Below are 25,753 nucleotides of genomic sequence, written 5' to 3'. Positions count from 1 at the left end.
TTAATTATCTACGATGATCTACTGATCTACGATTTTTATGACGCATAGGCGTTACTTCTACAGTCGAATTTAATGTTCGAAATTAATTTAACGGTAAAAAGTAATTTTTGTTAGTGTGATTTAAAAATGTATGGGATTACAAAGAGATTTTACATTTATGACAGAATACTAAGTTCTCTTCGGCTTCAAATTACATGCATTTACTGTGTTTAATTTTTAAGTCTTTATATCGCCAGTTGGCATTTGCTTTCACGTTATAATTAATAAATGAGCAAATTACAGTGGATTAACGTGCATCAGGAATATTACAACTAATTTGGAAATTAATGCAAACGTTACATGTTCCAATTTGTTGGAGTACCAACACGCATGTGTTCATTTTATATTTGAAAATTACTCGCAACAAATAAGCAAACGTTCTATTAATTTTTGTTGTGACTATATCAAAAAATTGTGAAGCAATCAAATTTTTCAGGATACATGAAATTTATTAAATTATCGGATCCGCTATAGATGTCCAAGTTATCTGCGTTATACATAAAGGTTAAACGAGACTAATATGAAGGTCATGACACCAGTCATTACAATCTCGCGTTATTATTTCTATTCACTATACTTGCGTTAGCACCATCGATAATACTCATGATATTAAGGGTAGTAACACAATTCGCGTTTTGTTCTTGTAGCGAAACGATGCAACGGAATATCCATTACCGCTGCATTAATGAACCCAATACAAGAAAACTGAACGTTGTAATTTTAAATAAGAAAAAAAGGTAGATACGGTTGGTTTTCCGTAGAAAATTTATTAAAAACATTAATTAAACAAAAAGCGTGGAACAACATTTTTCTTGGAAATTCAATTTTAATTACAGTTACTACACGCGTACTGTTGAAAATCAATATCATGTTTTTAAAATTTATTTCTTGCAGCACCGTGCATACACATTTTTTATTTTCAATTAAATTTTGCATACAAGATTAATCTCTCGAGTGGACCATTGAAAAATGAATGATTAGCTTCTAACAAATTCTTGAACGTATAATTTTTGGAAAACTGCTTCATTAATATCTTATTTTATATGACATTTAATTATCAAATATTTGTGCCATACTTTCAATACTTTCATAAGCTGCTGCTATAAGCTCCGACAATTGTCGGCCGAAGTTTATTTTAAATCACGACGAGAAACTTTCTGGAAGCATCATCCAGTCACCCAGCAGCCACCCAGAAGACGAATTCTGGTTGCACAAAAGATTCCATAGCCTTGTCGACGCGTTCAGCGGCCATTGAGTGATTCTGTATACCGCGCAAGAGTAGTCTTCTTTCATGAGTACGAAGGCGGCTTGTACAGGGTGGTCATGGAATTACTGACGGCATCTAAATTTTTTTAGAATTTCATTTTCACCTCATCGAAATCACAACAACAATTTTTTTTTAATAAACTTGCAATATTTAGCAGTATAAAATTGAAAAGATAACAATTTATTTTATACGAGTTTAGTAAAATTTTGGGGTGTATAATAAGTATGGAATAATAGATTCTGGATCTTTATGCAAAATAAGAATGATCTGTAAGGAACAGTAATCAAACAGAAATTTTGATCTTTCATTAATGATTTAAAAAAAAAATGGATGTAATTAATCAATTCTTTTAATTTCGTTACAAATTACATCTATTCATTTTTATCGTAAATAAGTAAAATTGATAGTTTTCACAAACAATCAGAAGGCATTCGGGAGTCATTGTTCTACTGTTTTTAATTCGCTAGTTCTACAAATGTTTAACTATCAATAATTTTTAAGACATTTTAAAAAATACTATAAATTATCTCTATCCCTGTGACAGCATTAGGATTGTTGCATTTGACTCCAACAAATGTAAACCTGCAGTGTCTACCATGAATATTCGTACACCATTTTAAAAAGAATAACTTTTTAAAAATCGGTCCAAATGTCTTGAATCTTTTTGTGATGCTAGAAGGAATCGTTTATCAAACAATGTCTAAAGAGTATTACTAAAATTGTAATTTTATTATGTATAATATATGTATAATTAGATCGTGGATTTTATGCGTTTACAACAAATATATGCGAATGAAACACAAAACATCTTCTATTTAATTTCTTTTACTTGGAATTGAGGCAAAATATTTTTATTTTGCATAAAAACCCGCAGTTTATAACAAAAGACCAGAAAACATTGTTCAGTTTCCCATTGTCCAACTTTCTGACACATAATCTAGCTTTCTGAAGAAAATAATGTTAACGCTCTAGAAATTCCTTGTCCGCAAGGGTTGAAATCGAAGCATCCTCAAAAACACTTAATATCGATGCTCGCAAAACAATGATCACCAAAAAATCCCCCTTATTCGTCTCACCAAATCGAACGATCCTCCGTCGCAACCACGTGTTCGTCGCGCGCTTCCCACAAATACATAGTCAATCGGTCCGCAGCTCATTTGCCGCAATTACAAAGTAACTATCCAATTACGCGACATTATACGGTCCGCGGTACAAAGCCGGTCCGCCGGCTGTTTACGCAGCGAATTTTCATTCTAGTTCTCGAAATCGATTGTATCTTCGCCGCGTCCGGGACCAGCATTGGCATCTCGTGCACCGGATAGGTTTGCGACACCGGCGCATCGGGTCTCCGGGTGGCATTCCCATAGGCTTCGCGAAAACTACCATAATTATAGGTCGTCCTAATTCCATTAATTATTTAAAGCGTCCGTTTGCTTATCCAGCGTTTGAAAGAGCGCGGCACCGAGGTCTGGTCCCAGGCCAAGGCTGGTCTCACCCCGCAGCCCGGATGAAAGTGGAGCGGTCTGCGAGAGCGGGAGGGGCGTTAATCCCTGCGAACGGTACCATAGAAACGGTACCGGTGGGATCGTTACGTGTGCCTGCAGACCGGCGTCGAGCAACCACTCCGGGCTGCTCCGGTACCACCAGATACTCGCCGGTGTGCGTCCGTGCATGCGTGCGTGCGTGCGTGCGAGCGAGCGTGCGTGCGTTCGCGTTCGTTCGTTCGTGCCTGCGTGCGTTCGTTCGAGCAAGAACCTACGATATAATCCAGTCCAAGGCCCCCTCCTAAGAAAAGGGGAAGGTCTTCTTTGTCCCTTGGTCCCTCGGGCAAAGGACCGCAGCCAGATGTCGGCTGACGATCCTTGCGACTGCGTCGACGCTCTCGCGCGTACGCTTCCTTATCGGTGTACGATGGTGTGCTGTACACCACCGTGTCCCCGATGTAGGCGTACGCACGCGTCGCGTCTCGTCGCCGATGCACGCTCACGGGTATTGCGTATCCTTCATGGGTATTTTTGGTGACCGTGTACAAGTTGGTTCCTTTGCTCACGAATTCCTGGCCGGCGACTACCGGAGAGACGCTCCTCCGCCAGCGGACGAGGCCGAGGTTATATTGCCGAGGCCGTTCGATGCTCGCTCGGTCTCTTAGGGTGTGCAATAAAACTTGGCCCGAACTTTGGGGGACAGGGAAATTAATGAGAATGGACGGTACGAAAGTCTTGTACCTCAATTAGCTTTTTCTCTTTTATGACCAACCCTCTGTACTTTTACCTATTCCGCAGCCCCCGTGACGTCGCGGGGACTTCGACGACTTGCCAAGCGTTGGTTTTCAGAATGCATATTTGTTGTTTTACCACTTGCCATTTTCCTCGCAGTTGCAACGGTTCGAATTTCTTCGAATATAGTAATTTCCTTGAAGAAAATGTGTGAAATATTTATTCATTTTTGTTCCTATCTGTTATTATATTGAAATCATAGCAGCAATTTATGGTGCAAGAGCACAGTGAGGAAATGTCCGAATTGGGGATGATATTTCTTTTAGAAATTATTGTTTATTCTCTTGTAGAATAAATAATCATAACAGAAAACATAATTCAGATGTTTCAGGCGGTATCAATATATTTTGTTGTAATTGAAATTCGGAGTCTGTTTTACACTAGACGGAACTGGAATTCTGAAGTCGCTTTTTATTAAATTCTAATAATATTTTTTTTTATTTTATATTTCCTTTTTTCGAAATTTTGGTGATGTTTGGATAATTGAAGGGTGCTGATAGATCACAGTGATTATTTTCAACAAATTTTGTTAGTATGTTGGAAGATAATACTTGAGGTACTGATAAGTTCTTAACAATTTCTACACTACATGGTCTTGCCAAATATGTCTCGAGATATGTGTGTGTATTGATTTAGTATTGTCTTCTCTCCTCTGCTGTGGTACCAGCACAAGATGCTGTCGCACACTCCCGCATGATACTACCTCTATACTCAATCGTTTCTTTTACACAACGTGACTTATCTCATGAAATCACATTTTTGCTTTTACTGAGAAAATAACTTCCATAGGTAGGTCAAAATGAAGATTATTTTTTAAAAATATTATTGATATCAATTTTATAACTAAGAAACATTGGTAATAAATATAATAATTCTTGTAATTAGTAGTAGTAACAAATATTGTGATTCTCGTGAGACTAGCCATGATATTTCTGTGAAATTATTTTCTATGAATTGGAAACATTTGCTGCTTCAAATGCCTCAAATGTTTAGGGGCTGTTCTCTTCTGATCAGAAAAATGGTTTCTTAAAATTCATTAAAACTCTTTGCTTTCTACAGCGTTCTACAATATTAATTATTTCGATGCAAATTGTACCGATAATTTTCAATATACAATATAGATACCTTTAAAAATGATAACAGAATGATTAATAAATTAATTATTAAACTGCAGATCTAGAATTCGCTATCTAAAAGATCGTTAATTGTTCATTTATTATTAATTTATACATTTTCTTGCATTTTGCAAATCCGCATATACTATAAATCAATAAAATCCACGGTTTACGTATTACAGTGTTCAAGCGAACAAATCCTCTGCAAATAAGGTGTGAAAATAATTTTATTGGTAGTACATGCGGATCTTTACGGAAATTCTTATTCATCCTTGTGGCGAACATAGAATAATAATGCAGTTAATTTTGATTAAAATGCATGTTTACTTGCATTCTACAAACTCGCATATACCATAAATGCACAAAGACCCGCAAGTCTAGTTATTTCAGCGTCGAAGCGCACAAATCCTATGGAAACAAGGAAAGCTCTATAATTTTATTTGGATATTCAATTAAAGCAACACGCGATGGGGATCGCGTTTCCCGTGAATATTATTTCATAAGCGCATGTATATGGCGTTTGTTCGTGGCAGCCGGCTCTTCAAGATTTTTCGAGCGTGCGTGGTGGTACCAGTTTGCCGATGGATAGGAAACCGCGCTTACCTAGAAGGGACTCTCTTTCACTGGTATTTAGCATCCTCAAGGACCCTTCTTCAATGGTATAACGGCAGTTTCTTGGAAATTCTTAGGTCCGAAGTTCGCCGTTTTAGGCGGTTCTCGGGGCGACCTTGAGGATTTTGGTACCTGGATCCATAGGAATGCTTTGTCTTGGGGGGATAAGGACGGCCCCGCGGTCAACTCCGGCCCATTAACAGAGTTTTCAATGCCTAATGCTTTCCTGACATTTTACTTGCAAGAATAATAACGGTCACTTTCCCTATAAATCCTTCGCGCGGATTTCCTACGAAGAAACCCGAAATTGCTCTGGAGGAATACAGCCTATTCACGTTGCTAATTTGGGTTCGGTTTTAATGGTACCCGGCGAAGTTTAATTTATTACCGCAAAGTCGCATAAGACTTCCAACGGTACCATTCTAACGGCATCTTTCCCTTATTTACGATAAAATCCATCTTCCGTTCTGTCGATTCTTCGGAACTCGATCGAAACTGGAGAGCCACGGTCTCATCCGGCCGGGTGACCTCAATCTCGATCCGCGCGGATGTAGGAAGATCGAAGTGAAGCTGCGTAGGCCGCGAAATTCGTGGATCTGCTGGAATCCATTGGCTCTGTCCGGCCATTTCGGTTTCCTGGAACTCGTCGAAATACCAGAGCGAATTAAGATTAGCGGTAGCGTGACCGATGCAATCGGTATTTTCATCGGGAATTAACTTGTCGCGCAGAATCACGCGCGCGGAAAGCGGTATTAATTATTCGTATAACATTCTTTAAATAGAAGGTCAGCGGTCTGAGAGCCGGCATATGCAGCCGGTCGTCGGTACATACTTTCATTATAGCCCTGTCGGGCCATAAATATTTACGGTAGGCCTATACAAAACTAATAACCTCGGTACCTTCTCGAGTTCGTCGAAAGACCGGCGAGAACCAGGGACGACTAGAGAGAAAATCGTAAATACAAAATGTCGCCGCATTGACTACGGTACCGAGAAATAAGTTTCTGAAAGAGATCGGAGAAACGCCTCGGGAGCCGAAAGGGGTCGAAGGTTAGACCCACGATTCAATAAAGCAGGACGATCTAACGAATAATTACCATAAATTATTCGTTCCGACAAACGTGCGCGTCTCCTGGTATCGGTATCCTTGTTCCGATATCTGGCGCAGGGTATAAATAAAATATTAGTGATCGAAGTCACGTAATAGCGGCGAGATCCTCGCGGAGCGTCACTACGTCCGACCTGTGCGGCTAGATAGAGATCAAGAACGAAGACAACAGGAGGTATTATTACCATAAGCACAACGAGTCGCGTCGACGATTCACCGGACAAACACGAGGAAAAAATAACTATTGTTGGGTCGACTTCGACCTCAGGGGTACTCCGGTAGAAGGTGACGTTTTCATTGGTCTTTGATCTTTGGTATCCTGGTAACGCAGGAATGACGTCATCCAGTGATCCAAGCCCGGTCGGTTACCATCCGTTCTCATCGTGCAATACCACCACCCTCAGGCGTGCCTTCCAGCCCCTGTGTGTCGCACCACCACGGTCATCCCCCTCCTGGAAATCCCCCTCGCGATTTCGCCCTCCAAACGGGCTCTGACCCCTCTTGCGCTATCGCGTTTGTAGCAATAACGAGAGCAAAGAACGGCACGTCCCCAACGCCGCTGCGAGACGCATCGGGTTCCATCCTCCGAAGCGTACGACAGTCCCTTCCAACCCTTTCCCTTCGACAGTGGAAAAGATAGAGGTCGTCGCCAGAAGCTCGCTGGTCGTAAGCGATCCAATGACCGTGATCGAACTGGCATCGTACCTACAATTTGATAACTGTTCTCCAGCAACGGTTGCCATTTCAATGCTGAAACTGTACGGAACTGCATAGAACTACGATGATTGCTACGATTAATATTCGCACACCTTTTAAATCGGAATAACTTTTTCCAAACTGGACTAAATGACGATTTTTTTTTTTTTTTTTTTTTAGATTATAGAGGGACTAATCTACTAGACAATGACTAAAATGCTTTTTCTTAATTTTACTATTGCTTGGAATGCCAAAGAAAGACCCTGGGACCATCTGGGCCTATATGGAAAAGTTTAAAAATGCATTTTTAGGTCTCGGTAAAAATCTCATCGAAATCGGTTAACGCAGAGTCAAGTTAACAGATTTTTAAAAACTGCAGATTTCTTACAGTTATTGATCAAAAGTGTCAAAAATCAGGGCAGATCTGAGATTTTTATAATTTTTAATTCTCTTTACAGCTCATATCAAGGTCAAAAGATTTCGATGAATTTTCAGCATGCGCGTAAGTTACCGAGAATCACCGTATGTAAAAGTATATGGAACTATATGTAACCATTTATTATATAATGCTAAACATAACCGTATAAAACTATCTCTAACTATCTAAAAATAAATAACTAACCATAACTGTATAAAACTATGTAGAACTATACATAACTATGTATAAAACTCTATAAAAACTTCATAGAACTTTGTATATGTTATACATATTATACAATTTGCTAATGGAGAACACATCAACGTTTTCTGTTGCGAATAATATTCTAGATGAAAATAATAAAAAAAGTAGTAAAAACTTGAAAATTAAAGCGATCTGAAAATATGTTGGTCTGTATTATACTTTTTCGTATAGAACTTCGCCGGGTTTTGGGCACGCTGTTCCACAACAGTGTCGGCCGCCATTTTGAATACCCCTATACTAGCTGCGCTTGAATACGAAACCAGACCTCATCAGGTGGTACTCTATTTAACAAGGCGCAGGGTTAAATTCTTCCGAACGTGATGCGACAAGTTTTGACAACATGGACGACTAGAAAAAAAATTACCTTTTGATCCTAACATATCAATTTCGTACTCGTAAAAATTACTTTTTTCGTTTAAACGCGAGTATGAATTTTTGGAATAGATCGTATAATATTCAAAATTTGTAATTGATTATTATCCACAGCTATACTTGTTATCAGTTGACACTTTATTCTTGGAAAATAGAATTTGGCTAGCAAACAATAATAACATTACTTAACGATCTTTTGAAGTTAAAGTGAACATATACTGAGTTTCAACAGTTACATATAAGTTACTATGTTATTGTCCCGATAAATTCATTTAGGAAGGATTTCAAACTATCTTTTCACTAGATATAATATCGTACATTTAAAATTTTCAATTGAATTAATTAATTCTATTTTTGCAAAATTGTAAACAATTTTTTCAGAACTTTCTCCTATCCTCATATATAATTATTTTCTACAAAATTTTGTAATTTTACAATTCCAGGCATGCGTGTTAGAAATTTTCTAAAAATCGTATGCAAATATCCCGCGTTGCGTTTTGGTACACAAGTCTCTGGTTCCAACAGTGTCTCTTTGACGCGATGGAAACCTCGGCTTTGTAACCGATAACGGGGACAAAGAAAGGATGAATTAAACATAACTTCGTACAGCCGATCGAGTGGTCATACTTTATACATTACTAACGACGTAACTACACGGCGATGCCATTCGTCCAGTTCTTCCTTGGCGTAAACGTAACACATCTTACTGGCTTCTTTTTCTGTAAACTGACAACAAGCAAATAAGTTAACGTTTAATCATTCACTGATGCGCACACAGTTAAACAGTACAGCAAAGAACGTCCTTACGCTGTATCTTTCAACTACCAATGTTCAGTTGAAGCAACAGCTGGTCGGATTTAATCGGATATTATGTTGATTTTATTGACTCATTAAACTTAAGACATTGGAAAAGAAGATTAGTGTACACATAATAATTCTTCGAATATAAATGAATAGTGATTTCGCGGTACGTATACAAATGGTATCTTCCGTTGCATTCTGAAGCAGTTTAATAATTAATTAGTAAATCACGGATTATGGATATGTAAAATATAAAAAACACAGATATTAGCAACAACTATTTTTGTTGCTTATAAGAAACTTTTGCACGATTATACTATTTTTTTAATTGTTCGCGAAATAGAAATTCGTGCAGAGTACAAAATAAAAATTGTCACGATGCAAGAGCTACATTTATTTCTTTTTTTAATAATGTTAATATGACGATTATAACACAACAGTGTCTTGAAATATCTATTTTTAACTTGATGAACTAATACCATCTCACCTGACCCTAAAAAAAATTTCTGCATATCGATGTTATTGATATGGGTAGCGCTAAATTATATTTCTAAGAATGCTTCGGTAAAATTCAACAAAATTTTTAGAAAAGCTCGAGTACGACACTTTGTAAACACATTGTACCAGCTAAAAATTAACCCTTTGCAGTCGGAGCCATTTAAATTCGAAATCCAAAATAGCTTTTCTGACCTAGTGTATGTCCATTTTATATAACCTAGTGCATTTTATACATATGAAATTGAATTTTGTTACGCTTTTTATAGATTTCTAAGTACAAACAAATTTGATAACGTTAAAATTATTTTCTAAGCTGGCATAACGATTTTTAATGAAGCGTTAGAGTCGCCGCCACTCGACTACAAATGGTTCAAAGTTCTTCTTTCTCGAGATCAAAAAGCCAGCTGGCGAACACGATCTAAATTTCAACTATCAAAGCGTAAACGAAAGGAGCGATCTACTGCGTCGTAGCCTCGAGTTAGGCGTCTCTAATCCGTGCAGGCGTCGAGATCGATTCGGCTCATCAATGGGTCTGTTGAAGTCAGGCCGGGCTATCGCGCTGTCCGCGAGACACCGGCCGTCTCTGCAGCGACTCGAAAGCATCCGTCGTGACGGATTCGGGAAGCCACTCGAATTCTCCGGAGACTTGGGTGGACGGACCGGGGCAGGTTTTGGCAGGCAGGCAGTCAGGCACAGTCAGAGGCAAGCAGCGCAGGCAAAGAGAGGGTGGTTTGGACTTCGGTTCGGATGGCGGGTATTGATCCTAGCGAACCTAGCAGCGGGGTAGCCGGGACCCCGCCTCAAGGATGAAGGGTGTCTCCCCTTCTCTCTCGTCCCCTCTCGCTTGAGCCCAACTGTCAGCCAGTGTTAAAGCGAGACGAAGATAGGAAGAACCACGTGAGTGGGGTGGTTGCCCCTTAAGAGAGAGGGGTGAACCACCTAGAGCGCGCCGTGTACCAAAGATACCATCCCTTAGGCCGCTGTAATAAGCGGCCGAAGTGGCCGGAAAACAAGCCGAGGGGCGACCTGGAGACGATGGAAAATCTCGAGAAGCCAGGTGAGCCCATCGAAGCCACCTTTCCGCCGTTTCCGTCGTCAATATTCCGTCACGTCGATCCTTCTTTTCTTCTGCCCCTCTATCCCGACCGACCGCCTGGAGAACCAACGCGACGCGTCTCTTCCACCACGTACCCGGCACGGATCACGGTTTCCGTTTGCTTCCACGCTGGTCTCACCGAAAATTTACCTGTCCCGATCGTATTCTGCGACAGAATAGCGTCAGTGAAACCGATTACTGCTAGGTGTTCGATTGCTGTGCTTTTGGTTTGTTTCGTGTTCAACGAATAAGACATATTAAATTTTTCTATTCTTTCATTTTGTATATTTCTGATTTTTAAAAATTTCATCTGTCTTATTCGATGAAGTTAAAGTTAATTATACCCGAAACAAGTCAAAGGCACAGCAATTGATCACCCCGCAGTAATCGATTCCACTATCCTGCCCGTCTTCTTCTCTTTTCGATGCCACGTGCACGGGGAACAATCACGATCGACGACGATGGATCTTAGAATGGTTAGTAAGGGATCGGTGACGTCATGGTTTTATCTATGGTAACGCAGATACATTTTCTTGCGTGCGAATACCTCGAGCAGTGAGTCACTTTCTCCATTGACGTACTTCCTCGCCTGCTACGCCCGCATGCTCCGCTGATCATAAGTAAACAGGATTAAATGAGCGTGCTTCTGCAGCAGTGTTCTTTGAAAATCATTTTCTTTGAGCGCCGATTATTTCATAACGAGACTTACCTTTCTGTCGCACGCGAGTTCCAGGACACGTGATATTATCGACGCGGGTGGATAGGATCGTTTCACAAACGGACCGCTAAGGTCAACATCTTCAACGCGGCTCATACGATATCAGAAGCAATTGAGATTACTCGGGAGCAGGAAGATAGAGAGATAAGCATTGGTACCATTTTCGTAGTCGGCTTCAGGAAGGAGCGCAATTCGATCTTCCGCGTGCTCATGGAGGCAGCTGAACTACGCATGCTCCGTCCATGCTCAGGGTCTTGCACGTGAAGATACATTAGCACCGAGCACATTGAGCTCCGATTATGGATTCTGGCGTGTTGAACGCATTTTCAATGATCTTGCGATTATTGGTACCCCCTGGTAGCAACTATATTATGTTAATTTATTATTAATTATTCATATATTATCTTTCAAATTTGGTACTGTAATCATAGCTACAGTATTATAATTTAACATTATACACTCTCTATACAACACGTAGAAAGGTATAGAGTATACCTTTACCATTTTTTGTTAACCAATTGAATGAGAAATATTGAAACCCGATTTTAAACAATATTATAATTGCAGATGCATATAAATGTGGGCATGAATAACCATTTCCGCTAAAAACATTTATTGTAACCGTATTTTATTAAATACGGGATCGTGAATTTAAACAATAATATAATTGTGCAAGCGAGTTATTTGAAACTATTTTTTCTAAGAATGATCTATTTAATAGTATTACATTCGTTAATATCTTTTCCAGCGACCTTTAAATTATAACGCACTTTTTATTATCTCTTATTCACCAATTAAATGAAAAACCTCGAATCTTGACAAAAAAAAGCAATAATATTAGTATCGCAAATGGGCAGTTCGCAAAACAATTTTCTCTAAAAACAATCTATTCGATAGCACCGATAAACAACGGTCCCTTTATCGCGTTTATCAATACGTTTTCCACCGACACAATAACCTCGTATCAGTATCAATTGACTGTGGAACGCAGACACGTTAATTCGACAATGGAGTCGCTCGTAGAGAAACAGCATCGTGCTGATACACAGTGTGGACGAGTGCCGCGCCACGGACCTATCGTCGTGTATTTCCGTCTAGCAGATAACGGGGCCGCAGATTAAAAGAAAAAGCGTTGAAGTCGCGGGAAGCCTCGGATGTTGGCCGGCCCACGAGGCCAGGTTTCGTTCGTCCCACGAAGGAGAGATTTTTCGACCTGTGGCTGAGTTACCGTGTAAAACAGGCAACGGAGAGTCGTCGCAGCTGCGCATCCTTCTTGGTCGTTCTCCAGGCAGCCGTGTCTGATGGCCCCGAGTCGGAGACGCCTCGGCTTATTTCCCTCCTGTGCCAGCTGTGCGGAGCGCGCCCGCACACAGGCTGCCCTGTTCAGACGAGCGTCGACGACGAGGATGGACAAAGGAACGGGACGGACTTACGGACACCTCTGCCGGCAGAAGAAGGACGGGTCGGCCGTTCTAGCCTTCGAGAAAGAGAGAGGCAGAGCGTTAGGGGCGAAACGTGCTCTAGTAACCAAGACGGATAGAGACGAACGATTCTGTATTGTCGGACGGGAGACAGAGACGCGGATCTCCTTCTCGCTCTCGCTCTCTCCGTCACGTTGGACCAAGGAAAGAAGAGGGAAAGAGGTGGGAGAGGGACGGAGCAAGAGAGACAACCCCGATCGGTTCATAGTGGGGTCAGGTTGCTGCAGAGGTTCGGTGGGGGGAGTGAGACCACCGGAAATCGGTCTGTCCTTATTCGAGAGCCCGCGTGAACCACATCGAAGCCTGGCTGGTCTTTCGTGCCTGCTTGCTTGCTGGCTGGCTGGATTGCTTGCTTGCTTGCCTGCTTCCTTGCTTGCTTGCTTGCTTGCTTCCTTGCTTGCCTCGCTTTGCTTTGCTGGTCTGCCTGCCTGCCTGCCTGCCTGCCCGCTTCTCCTCTTTTCGATGGCTTCGCTTTGGCTCTACACGGTTGAAAAAGGGACGCGTTGCGGCACGCACCGGCGCAAAAACTCTCGATAACCACCGCGAAGATGTTTCCGTTGGCCGCCGCGGCTTTTGGTACCAGGATGTCCGCCGTTTCTGCAGAACCATTCCCGAGAAAACATTTTCGTCAGCCCGGCTGCGAGAAAGAGCGTCGAAAACGTGGGGGAGATACTTGCTCGTTGCAATGGTTATACGATACCACGAAGGGGGAGAAGATCCTCGGCGTGGACCGATGGGAAGCTGTTGCGTTACAGAGCGTTTACTTTGGAACTGGAGCATCTACACCGTACCTTATTAAAGACCTTTTGTTATTGCGTTCGCCGGTGAAATAGGGGATTATTTTTATGGCGTGGTAAAAGTGACGACAGGTACCTACTTGTCAGTTTCAGATTTTCTTTTCTATATTACACTCCGTTTCCAGTCGTTACACGTTTACGATTTATTTCGTCGTTGTTTTTTTCTTGTAATTATAATTAAATTGCAAATTTATTTTTTAAAAAACCAATATATCGAAACGAAGCAATGAAGACACAAAAAGGAATTGGAAATATTGCTGTATTACTTTCACTGTATTAACATCGTTAATACCGTAATAAAGATCCGAAGTCTATTCACAATATATACGGGATGCAATGCATTTTGTACCTGCGGTAACTAGTAATGCTTTTTAAATGATAATGGTTTGATACTCGAAGAGGCTGTGGTTCCTCTTTGTGAAATTATTTTCGCGTTTCCTAAAGAGTCCGATAACGGAACAAATGATGGTAGCGGACGTGCCAATGTGGTACCAGTCAATATCAGTCGAACAGACGCAATTCGTGAGATCGAAGGTAACGGGTGGCGTTAACATCGAAGAAGCATGAGCCAATGCAAACACACGATATCGACCGTCGAACATTTGCTTATACTTTATCTGACTAAGGAGATCTGCCTATCGTACACAGAGCAGGCTGCTAATAGAACAACACCAAACCATTAATCCCACTAATACACGAAGGAACGTTTATTATCTGGTACGCGTGTCTTCATTATCAAACCAAAATGGCCGGCCTGGTGAACCGAGTATCGCTATAACAGACTGTTAATTTGTTACACTCGCCCTTGAGGATTCTCCTCAGACCAGTTCCTTGTCAGAGCGATATTGTATAATCTATCGTGGATATCTATATTTTTTACGATCGAACTCGCATGCACTTCAAAAGATTCTCCATACGCTTAAATGCTTGGCGAAGAACGACTAAATGACGTAAAGTTGCGCGAGTGGTTTAAGGCTCTTGGAACCATTGTCAGGTCGATAGTCTTTGCATATACACAGTTTGCACGTAAAGTGTACGATTTTATGCGAAACCCATGGTGCACGACTTACGCGTGTTCTCCATTTCGATTTGATAATTTATAATTGGATATTTCAGTTATTATTACTGTACCGTCTCATTTTCGCGTGTACTCATTATTCGTTCGTTGGGACGAATTTTGGGTACACAATTGCCAGTTTGTTTCCCGTCTCAGTAAAATCAAATAAGAAGTATGTACTTGCGATATTTACACAAATAGAAATTCCATATTTTCCATATATAATTCCAAATCGGTCGCTAAACAACGTTCAACAACGAGATTTTATAATAACACGAAGAACAATAGATGCTCCTATTGAGAGACAAAGTAATGAATTGCCCCAACACCCGGTATAAAATGTATTTTTCAACATGTTCTTCGAGCATTGGAATTTAGTTGCGTTCGCAATTCGCCGAAAAATATCTCACGCATGTAACGTTGGTACTTTTAAAAGTCTGTGTACCGAACGTTCACTTAGAAATCAATTTTCCAATCTTCAATGGCTGAGAAAGAGTCGCTCCATTTATTCGGTGGTATAGATACGTTCGTCACCGCGCGATACTAAAATATACCGTTAATGGAGGCAACAGCATGAGTAATTTCCGGAGGAACAGAGTGTCGGATGAAGTATTTAAGGTATTGCGGATGATGAGGGTAGTTGTACGCCAACATCCCTGGAGACTCCTTGCTCATCGCCGGATCTCCCCCACTTCGGTACGGTTTTTTCATATGAAAGACTGCCACCGTAGCAACACTACTGTCGTCTTAAACAAACACGCCTCCGAAATCTTCTCGCAGTTTTCTGAAATGCGCCAGTCCAGCTTTCTTTCGTCGTTCGTGCGTTGCCTTTCGGGATCGGAGAAAGATCCGCATCGATCAGAACGATTGTATGATGAAGCACACCGGTCTCACGTGATCGGTGGTCAATTCACGGTGTTTTCTTATATTCAGACAAATTAGCTTGACTTATTGATCGTGTATAGTAATACAGTTTCAGTTCGGTTACGATCGAACGGGGTCAAGTTCTCCTTCCTTTGTGCCACATAAGATGCCATGAGAACCTGATTAGCGGCAATAGGGGAGAAATAGTAATGTCTCCGACGAGACAATAGAATCCTGTCTAGATGCCGTCAGCTATCGCGTAGAACACAATCTTGAGTCGTCAATGTTATCAACATTTTCTAATGGAAGCCGAAAGATCGTGTAATCATTATCGAAGATTGTTCAGAGCATTTTGTAGAACCCACATTTCTAGTGTCAATATGTACTTCGATTCTTGCGCTAGCTGAATACAAGTTATTAATTAGCAATTACTTCGAGAAAGATGTTTTCATTTATAAAGATCATCGTTTTCTCTTATGAAAAGTAAATTAAGTGCATTAAGTTCATTAAGTATTATACATAGACTGAATTCCGTGAGAATTATTTAGAACTTTTGGGGGGATTGTATTGAAATATTAACAATATGTATTTAGAATATGCTCTACTATGTTGATAATATGTTGTGTGCCATTTGCGTTTGGTTCCAAGTACCGTAATGCATGCGAGACTCTTTGTTCTCCGCTGACGCCATTTGGTCACGACACGGCGACTTCCGTCATGTTCGCCAGGGCGTTTCTTATTCCTCTGTTTCACGTAGAATTACATTAAATATTTTACCTTCGCAATTTGTTAATTGCTAACTTTCTTGTACGTTCAAATTTGCATCAAAAACTTCAGAAGTGTCGTAAAAAGCGCTATCTTTGATACTATCGTTACAAATATAAATCAGTACTGAAATTATTTTATATTATACTTATATGGTATATATTAATTTGTATAGTATTTATTAATTTACGTAGTCTTTCATTATTTAGTCTAAACTCTAACAGAGTTACGACGACTTTGTCATCTGGAAAATGCATGAAAAATGTATGCGATGCACAGGTACGCGTGAGTAGATCTGGAGCGGTTCTGACACCTCCGAAGAATTCGATCGACGACTCCATCTTGAATCGTCATTACCGCGATCGAACGTCTCCGGTTTGCCTATTTTTAGAAACACTCTCTAAGATACCACGACCCGGGAAAGCGTCGCGCAATTTTCTAGCGCATGGCAGGGTCGCATCGAGATCGAGTAATTCGAAATTTCATAGTCGATATTGGCGAGAACATTTCGTCCGCGTACCCGGGGATAGTCGCGATACAAAGGCAAGAACTGCGACAATTCTCTTAACGCGTGTTTGCCCGACGCGGCACAATGGTCGTCAGCGGGTTCAGCATCGTATTCGCAGACAAAGCGAATCGTTCGTGGGGATGAAGAGAAAAAGAGCGCGTAACCTAACGCCCTGCCGAGGACCAGGTCGAGGAAGCGCAACGTGGCTAAAGAAGAGAAGAACTAGGGGTGCGCGAGGGCCGGCGAGGAGAGGAGAAAGTGAGAGAAAGAGAGAGGAGATCGGTAGCGGTTGGTTATACCGGATAACAGACGCGAGGAGGACCGCGTGGTTCGAGGGGTGGCGAACCCCTGAAGGACCCTAGTCGGTAGCGGTGACCTCCTCCCTCTTTTTCCCTGTCTCCCTGGTCTCTCTTCCTTTCCAACCCTGCCCCCTCCACGGCGCTCGTCATCCCTGCCGCGTCGGCACCGGAGCACGATCATTGGTTCACCGGTTTCACGCAGACACGAGGAGGCACACGCAGCTGCCACTGGCTGTCTCTTGTTCCACGGCCGGACCCGATCGGTCAGTCCGGAGAAGAAGCAGCGCGCGTGCAGTAGTTAGCACGCTGTCTGTCACGCGTGATACATCCACACGGTTCTTCATTACAATCGGCGCGCGTACACGGTGCTTCCCTGTTCATTTCATCCGTTCGAAGTCACCTTCCGGTAGATCCCACCGCGGGTTTCCGTTCTTCCGTTTGGTTGCGTGAGACGACGCGACTGCCCCTTGGTGCTCTATCGTGACTACCACACCACGAGTCCGTGCGTACACCGTTCGGCGATTCTCGTGTACGCTCGTTGACGATCGTCGTCGGGCACCGTCATCCGTCGCCATCTTGACGGTCCGCCTACCAATCAACGTCACGATCGTCACGGAACGGAGAAAGGTACACGAGGCGACACCTTTCGCCGACGGCGCGGACCTGTCCCTCACACGTGTTGCGGAAAAAGACGTGCGCGACATACCACGCGTTTTTAACGTCGTTCTCGCCGTCGTTGTTCTTTCCCTAAATTATCAACAATCTCACCCCACCATCCCCCGTTCTTCTGCGACCGTATAGCGAACGGTCGATTTACTCGAGACTGGTGACCGCGTGTGCGTGTGACATTTTGAATTTTCTCTGAGAAAGTGGTGGCGTCTGTCGGCAGGCCCACGCACACACCGTTTTTCAGCACTCCGCCGTCTGTGCTTCCCTTCTCCCTCCAGCCGCGTCCCTTGTCATTTCGTCTCTGTCGCTCTTCGGTCTCCGGTCCCCTTCTACGACGCTACCCACAGTTCGCAGGGCGTCGCACGCAGGGCGGTACCGATGCCCTTTCGACCTCCCGCGGTCATCGAGAGTACGCAAGAGTGCTTCCGTCGCGCGCGGCCGTCTCGCCGTTGATTCTCACGTTCCGCGACGTTACAATATTTTCAGTCGAGGCTCTTCTGTCCTCGATGCTCGTCCTTTGAGGATTCGTCTCTGTCTCCGCCTCCCTCTCGCTCTCTCTCTTCCTCGATAGCACCGCGCGCACGTGTCTCGTCCCGAAAAAAGGATCGAGGAAACCCGCAAGAAGACGATCGAACGACCGGCGGATTTATAGTTTCCAGTTCTTGCTGCGCGCGACTGTATGCATCCGTGGACACCCACGTGCGCCCGTTTCCAGTATCCAGAGTGTCACACGGTGATCCTAGCGGACCGAAAAGAGACGCTGCCGGTGAAACGCATCTAGTCATACTCTCGCTACCAAAGTAAACCAAGGCTCGTGCCAGAGTGCCGCGACCTTCCATCGCGGAGCACCAGAGAGAAACAACCGTCAAGTGTCATTTATCGTGAAGTGGTGTAACGCGCACCTGGGACAGCGTCCGTTTTAATTCAGGATTCTGCGCGAGTCGCAAAGTCACGCGTGTACCAGTGTTCAACAAATCGCCGATTACGAGGATCGGTCAGAGAAACGGAGGCGTCGCGAAGATGGATCATAGCCGATAGGAGACCTCGGGAGCAGCTGTAGTATCGCCGAGGATGCCGCAGAGAGACGTTATCGCGTGTCGGTCTTCTTGGTGTGCGTGAACGTGTGCGTGTGGCGTGTAATACTAGTTTGGAAGGAGAAGACGGATTAAGAAGAGGTTAGGATGCCGCAGTGCGCCGTGGCTACGTGCCGCAACAGTCATCGTCGGACCCGCGGACGTCGTATCCGCTACCATCGATTCCCCCAGATACCGGAAGTGCGCTCGCGATGGGTGCGCGCGTGCGGTCGCGTGCCCCTCTCGAACGGCGAGATACCGTTCAACATACAAACTGCGCGTATATGTTCCCTCCACTTCACGAACGATTCCTACGAGAAGGATATGGAGCACCTTGTGCTCGGTCTTCCTGTGCGCAGTAGGCTGCGTCGTGGCGCTGTACCGACGATCGGCGTGCCGGTGAACGTGCAGCCGGTCACCAAGATGCTGGTCGAGGACGCGAAGCGCTCCCTCCTCAAGGTCACCCATGCGAAAATGCTGACCGGCCAGAAAGTGACCGGCAAGAACGGTCTGGCCGACAGTAAGCAGCAGCACCATCAGCCAGCCGCGGAAAGGCGGCAGCAGCACCAGCACCACCAACACCAACAACGTGCCAAGAGCGGCAATCAAGTGAACCAGGAGCAAAAGATGGCGGGCATCGACGTGCTGCTTGCCCTCGGACTCAAACCCGCGCCACGGTGAGTCGCTTTCGCTCGCGTCCGAGAAACGATTACGTTCTCCAGACGGAATTCGGAGAGATCCATTTGGTACCGGAAACGATAACGAGTTCTCGATACGTCCCGCGCGTTATCTAACGAGACGTTTCGTTTCGGCCGCGATTGCTGTATTATGATGCCACACGATTGTTGCTAAACAAAGAGAGACCCTATTGGATCCTTTTCTAGTCGATTCGCGAACGTTTGGTACCGCGTATGCCGAGATACAAGGTCTTCGAATTCGTCATCGATCTCTCGGAGAGATCCTTTTCCTTCGCTACTTGAACAATACTGCAACAAGTTGATCGCTGTTTTTATGCGCCAAGGAATACGATTCTTTGGAACGATAATACCGCCGCGATTGCGACGCCCGACGACGCGGCAACCACGAAGACCTTTCGCGCGTCCTCTGGGAAACGGCGCATTGATCCACAATCGCAGATCATTCGAAAGTCTGTTGGAGCTAGTTTCTCTTCGGCCGCGTGCAACGGAAACTGGTATCGCGGTGAAACTCGATGGCGGCTTATATTTTCACGGTTTTTCTACGAGTCTTTAGGCCCAAGGTCACTGCGGTTACGTCTCAAGGTCACGCGATAGTTCGGCCTCGTAACGAATCGGGAGGCCTTAACACGATAGCGAATGGAGACAATAGGTGTCTATTAACGTGTCGTTTGACGACACATTATGGAATAATGTACAAATAACTAGGAATTTCAATTCCAGTTTCAATGATACGCCACGACTTATTTTCAGCGAATGAGTCGGCGCTAATACACGCTTTTTAACTCCGGTTCAGGTGATTTTGATATATTTGTTCTCGCGGATGCGAGAAGAACAATGAAAAATTATACTTCTCGACCTTTCGCGAAACGATGATATTTTGTTTAACCATGACGTACTATTTCGTCTGAATGCTTTTGCGTTTGACGTTAAGGGGGAATTAGGTTGTCTCGAACTCTCGCTGCATTTACCCGAAGGAAAATCAAGAGCGAAGTACGTGTCGTTTCGTCGACTTGCGAAATAAAATTTGCGTGGGTAAGTGAGACGCGCTCCCGAGTTGGAGAACGCGTCGCCGAGGCGGAAGGAACGTCTTTCTGAGAATAGTCCACCGTGATGGTTCGACCAATGAGACCTTGCAGCTTTATCTTGCTGGCGACGCACGTGCAGATAATGATTTTTCAACGTTCATTTTCGTTCGAATCGCTTTTCGAACACATCTTGCCCCCTTCCAGCTCGGCCTCGCCTTGTAGTCGTTAGGGAATATAACTTTTGACATTGTAACAAGCCATTGATAAAGGTAATTTTATTTTCACAAGAAGATAATGGATATCTGCTCGGCAACCGTTCGCCAAGCGTTCGCCACTCTTCTTTTTAAACTTCTTCATTTTGGAAGCAAGATAACGGTTGGTTATAAAATTAACTAATTAGTTCAGATCCTGAGAACATCCCGAACGATATTGTAAGTTCAAAAAGATGATAAAAAATAGTAATTTATTGCTCCTCTTGAGTAGTACGTCCGCCATCCACTACACGCTATTCCTATTCATATTTCTTCAGAATACTGTGCTTGATACTTTTCATACACATTGTCTTGTGAATCTCTTCGCTTCGGATACAATAAGGTTTTAATTCTGAAATAGATTGTACAAGACTGATACGGAGTAGTCTAGTCGGTTAATAGATTTTGCAAGGTTGGAAGGATCCCTTCTGGGTCGAAGCGCTCGCTATATTCAAAGGAAGATAAGAAAAGCAACAATGCTTTAGGAAACAACGGAACGATCGTTTTGTTATCGATTTTAAAAGTTGTTATCATTTGGATCTGAAAATATTTGATATGCGACATGCTTACGTTTCGTGCGATGATTGTTTTATTATACCATAAACCTTACGACGGTATTACAAACTTTTGTTCATTCACTCGTACCAAACAGTGTCTACACTCAAAGCGCAGATAATTTGAACATTGAAAAGAAACCTAAAGATCGATTTGCTATTTCTATTCAAAATACAGGCTACTAAGAGCTGAAGTATAGTTTTCCATACTCGTCATCTTCCAATAGTTATCCCTAAATTAGATAAATTGGATTACAAAATTAACGGGATCCTTTAATCGCAGAAGTTTTTCACCGTACAACCCACGCGGTTTGGTCTTAACGGAGATTAAGGTCATTATTTGCAGGATGACCCAACGAAATTGCAGCGTTACGTGTCGAAAATTGTTCGGCTAAAAAGTACGTGCGAACGATCGTGGACAACCGACCATCTTTGGTGTACAAACAGCCAGACCCAGGGTCGTCTCCGCGACAGCGATTTGACCTACGGGCGACCTCGGACCGAGAATCGACCGTCCTCCTTTCGTCATTCCACCTCGTGATATACCGAAGTTTCTCGTAGAGCGCCGCGTGATCTTATGTGGAAAAAGGCGCAGAACCGGGACGAGTTTCACAGACATCCTCGCCGGTTCATCCGCGCGCGTCCTTGGTCGTCCAAGGATCCCCTGGAGAACCACCATTTGCATCGTGGTCCTCCAAGAAAACACGTGACTGGTTTTCGGGAATTCCAGCTGCGGGCAAACAATTTTTATTGCGGACCAACGTCTTAAATATCCGAGCGACCCCACGACCAGGTCGGGCGGCCGTATTTTCGACGTTCCGTGGTATCCGAGGTGCCAAGGGTCGATCATTGCCTAAGCGCATTCTCGAAGACATGCAAGTACGTTCACCTTATTATCGTTCGAAAGTGCTGACGATTTATTTTCGGGCCTGGATAACGTTGCACGCCTCTGTTCTCGAGCGCCTGCGTACACGTTCCGAACGTTTTCCTTCTGCCCGATTGTACGAGGCGGGTCCGATGGAATTTGAAAAAAAATCGACCGATCAAACCGACCGAATGTCGGAAATTCGACTAACTGCATTCCTCTTCGCACGGTTCGCGATGTAACGCGTGTTACACGTAGGCTCGCCCGCGCATGCATTACATTTGCGACGCGCACACAGACGCAGTACATTACGACATGTTTTAAGACATTCTTGACTCGGAGTAGCATCTACGATCGGTCATTTTTGCTGGAAGTTATCGATTTATCGCAAATCTCCAAGGCCAGCGAGACGCGACGCTAACATTTTGCTACCGCGTTTGTTTGTTCGCACATAGACACGCGGTAAGGAACGATCGAAATTAAACAAACCGCAATATGCCAACGATCGTTTTGTTAACCTAATTCAAGCTCTGGGCGATGCGACATGTTCGAGAAAGGCTTTCGCGGTCACGGACAAAGCGACCGGCTGGTATCTGGCAATTCAACCCGTCCTTGTCTTTTATCTCATGAAATTCGAGCCGTTGCGTACGTTTCTCAGCCCGCCGTAACTATCGCCGAAGTCGAATCTAAAGTATCAGTGTCCTTGTAGATATTTGTCTGGATACCGATCTTAATTTCGTAGAGAATTCAATGGCGGTGTTCCATTTCCAACGTGTCCGTTCCCTCGATGTTGTATCAGTTACCCAAAAATAGCAACTCATTAGTCGCAAAAAGAAGACACGGGGCAAGCTTCTTTTAAGGGCAACGATGATCCTTCTAAGGGAAGAGGTCCGAGACCGAGTTCGTCCCAAGGAAACTTCGGCGTAACCTTTGTGCGGTTCACCAACGCGCTCGAGAACGTCCTTGGCGCTCAGGGACACCTCGAGCAGGCGAGAACGCTCCTCCGATCGTCAGCGTCCACGAATTAGGTCGAGAGGAACGCGAGAGGGGCGGCAGGGCATGGTCTCTCGTAACCATTCGATGTCAATAATAATAGCGCGAGTCTCGCTCGCATAGAGTTTCCTTCTTCCCTTTTTAACCCTGCCGGCATTTGATATTCCTCCGTTTGATGGCTCGGTTTCCCGGAAATGCGAATCAATTTCATTGGGTTTCCGCGGCTAATCTGGTTCACTTTCGAAATAGCTTTGGTTAAAATTGTCGCGATTCGGATTATTGCTGTGGTACACACATAGTCTCCAACTTGGATGGATGGTAAAGTTTATGGTAAACGCCCTGTTTGCGTGAGTTTCGATCGCCACGATAAGCTAGAAGCATTCCTTGGTTCGTGAAAGATTGTCCGTTATCAGAGTTTATATGGTACGGGTTTATGAAGTTTGTCGTGAAAGTTGAAATTCCTTCGAAGGTCTGCGTCTCTTCGTACCTTTAAATACGTCAATAAACAAACGGTTGTTAGCTTAGGCTGAATCCCGTCTTCTACGCACAATGTATAACGGTGAACGTTTACTTTTTTCGATCGGTTCTTTCTTTCTTTCTTTCTCTTTGTGTAAAGCTTTTTGGCGTGTTCGAGCCAGAAAGAAAAGTTTCACCCGTAACTGTTCGATGTCAATAATAATAGCTCGACTTCGACCGCGCGCAGAGGTTTTCTTCTTCGCGTTCTTCCCCCACCTGCGTCGCGGAGTCGACCTTTCCAGCGCGACTTTCCGTGGACTGTGATGCTTATGTTGACCTCTGCGCCGCCATTATTGTTCCCATTCTCACTTTTGCAGTATATTTCGTTTTCGCGTCTTTCGATTGCTATTAGAAACTATGTGCATTATCTATGTAGAGCAAGAACACGATTTTTAATGGGAATTATGAATTTTAATGGTTTTCAGATTCAGATTATTATAGTCTCTTTGTCTAACTAAGCGATATAATTTACGTTCTCTGTCCACCATACAGTAGTTACTTCAGGATAACAATACTAGGAATTGTAGAGTGGCTAGCTATTGTGACTGCTGATCCACTTTTTACTCTTGATCTTATTTTACTTGAATTATCCCTTATGTCTATCTAGTTGAACTTATAAATGTACCCTGTAAATTTGAGATATAGGCACCTCAAATTAATTATACCACGTGACAAATTTTGGTTATTAATGTAATGGCCGGAATAGAAGGAGATTTAAGATACGGGTTAAAGTTTATGTTGTATTTGTCACGGTTGGAGGCAGGTCGCTGACTTCGGTGAACTCATTTCTAACTATTTCTTTTCCCTCGTATTGCCCGTAATCGGTCTTCCGCGCGACAACAAGAACTGGTGCTATCGTTGCAACCAGTCGTACAAATGTTTGCAAATGAACTCTCTTTTTAAAACTAAGTAAATAGTTCTTTATCACACGTGACACAGCCAAATACTTTTAGAGGCAAGCAGTTACGTTTACTTCGGAGGCAAGGAGTTACGTGTACTTCAGAGGCAAGGAGTTAAGTTTACCATTTTCAACGTTACCACTTCGCATTTCTTGCTGTTGCCACCTTATCTTCCTTGGTTCATTGAACTCGTTAAGAAAGCTGCAATGTTCAATATTATCAATTATACAGTTTCATGAAGTCTTTAAAGTAAACTGTTAAATATATACAGTAAATCATTTCTCGATGATCTGAAATATTTTCCATCCATGTTGTTCTACCGTGAGGGTGAAACTGATGTCTTTTTATTTGACATAGAGAATTTTTGTTAGTACGTTTTGATAGGCGAACATTGATACCATAGTTAGAGTTATTTATATGCACTTATTATTATCACTGATAAATATGGGTCTTTTTTGTAGACGTACCGAATTTCGAGAAATGACCACTTTGAAGTATCATCTCCGATTTCAATGACCTTGAAATATATTGTCCAGTTCATCCTTCTGAACAACTGTTTCCTATAGATATAATAAGCGCTCTCCTTTCGTTTAGTGCAAAAAAAGTGAAGAAGATGAAGATACGATCAGATCAGGAATTCAATGTAATAGAAACTTAATATAATAGAAATTGAACCTAAAAGGGATGTTTAAGATCGTTTCTCGCATTCGGCACCTAATCCAAACTATTACACTGTTGCTATTTTATTCAAAGCATCTATTCGTTAACACAAAAGTGGAATGTTCCTTGCCTGTTAAAATCGCCATATGCATAACTATCATTGTAATTAAGAATCCAGTGCTAATGGTATCAACAGTTTCCCCCGAATATTTTAAAAGCGAGAAGACTTCGCCTGTTATAGTTTTAAGAAAACGTTGTTCAGCACGACGATTTTGGCGAAATATTCCAAGGTGTGCAAACATAGAGATGGTTACCATAAATAGCACATTTCTCCGAATTTGTTACATTTGACTTAGTATAGTTTCAATGTTCAGCAAGGAGAGCAAGATAGAAAATGTTATCTCTAACGGAAGCGGTGCAAACGTTACAAAGTTGGAATAGGACAATAACAATAACAACGACCTCGGCTACAAGAGGAGGAGGTGGTAGCAGAGGACAG

At 43.1% G+C, this 25,753-nt stretch overlaps 1 protein-coding gene and 1 long non-coding RNA gene across 3 annotated transcripts in view; one reads left to right on the top strand and one right to left on the bottom strand.

Moving 5' to 3' along the window:
* LOC117218641 (uncharacterized) overlaps positions 1–25,753 on the top strand; it is a 42,377-nt gene that overhangs the window by 4,011 nt on the left and 12,613 nt on the right. Inside the window, exon 1 of one of the 2 annotated variants that reach the window (XM_033467186.2) lies at positions 17,304–19,470. The exons of the other annotated variant lie outside the window; for it this stretch is intronic. Within the exon in view, the coding sequence (XP_033323077.2) occupies positions 18,902–19,470 (569 nt within the window). The 5' untranslated portion in view covers positions 17,304–18,901. Of the gene's footprint in view, positions 1–17,303; positions 19,471–25,753 lie in introns of those variants that run through there. 2 annotated transcript variants of the gene reach the window in all.
* Positions 21,334–24,258, bottom strand: LOC117218645 (uncharacterized). Its single transcript, XR_004489805.2, has 2 exons — positions 22,211–24,258; positions 21,334–22,051 (listed from the first exon to the last, which is right to left on the bottom strand). It is a non-coding gene; the product is annotated as an uncharacterized LOC117218645 (long non-coding RNA).

Source organism: Megalopta genalis, chromosome 1, assembly GCF_051020955.1.
Source record: "Megalopta genalis isolate 19385.01 chromosome 1, iyMegGena1_principal, whole genome shotgun sequence".
In the NCBI taxonomy this organism is placed as follows: Eukaryota; Metazoa; Arthropoda; class Insecta; order Hymenoptera; family Halictidae; genus Megalopta; species Megalopta genalis.
The sequence above is the reverse complement of the archived record's forward strand: the minus strand, read 5'-3'. Positions and strand labels throughout refer to the sequence as shown.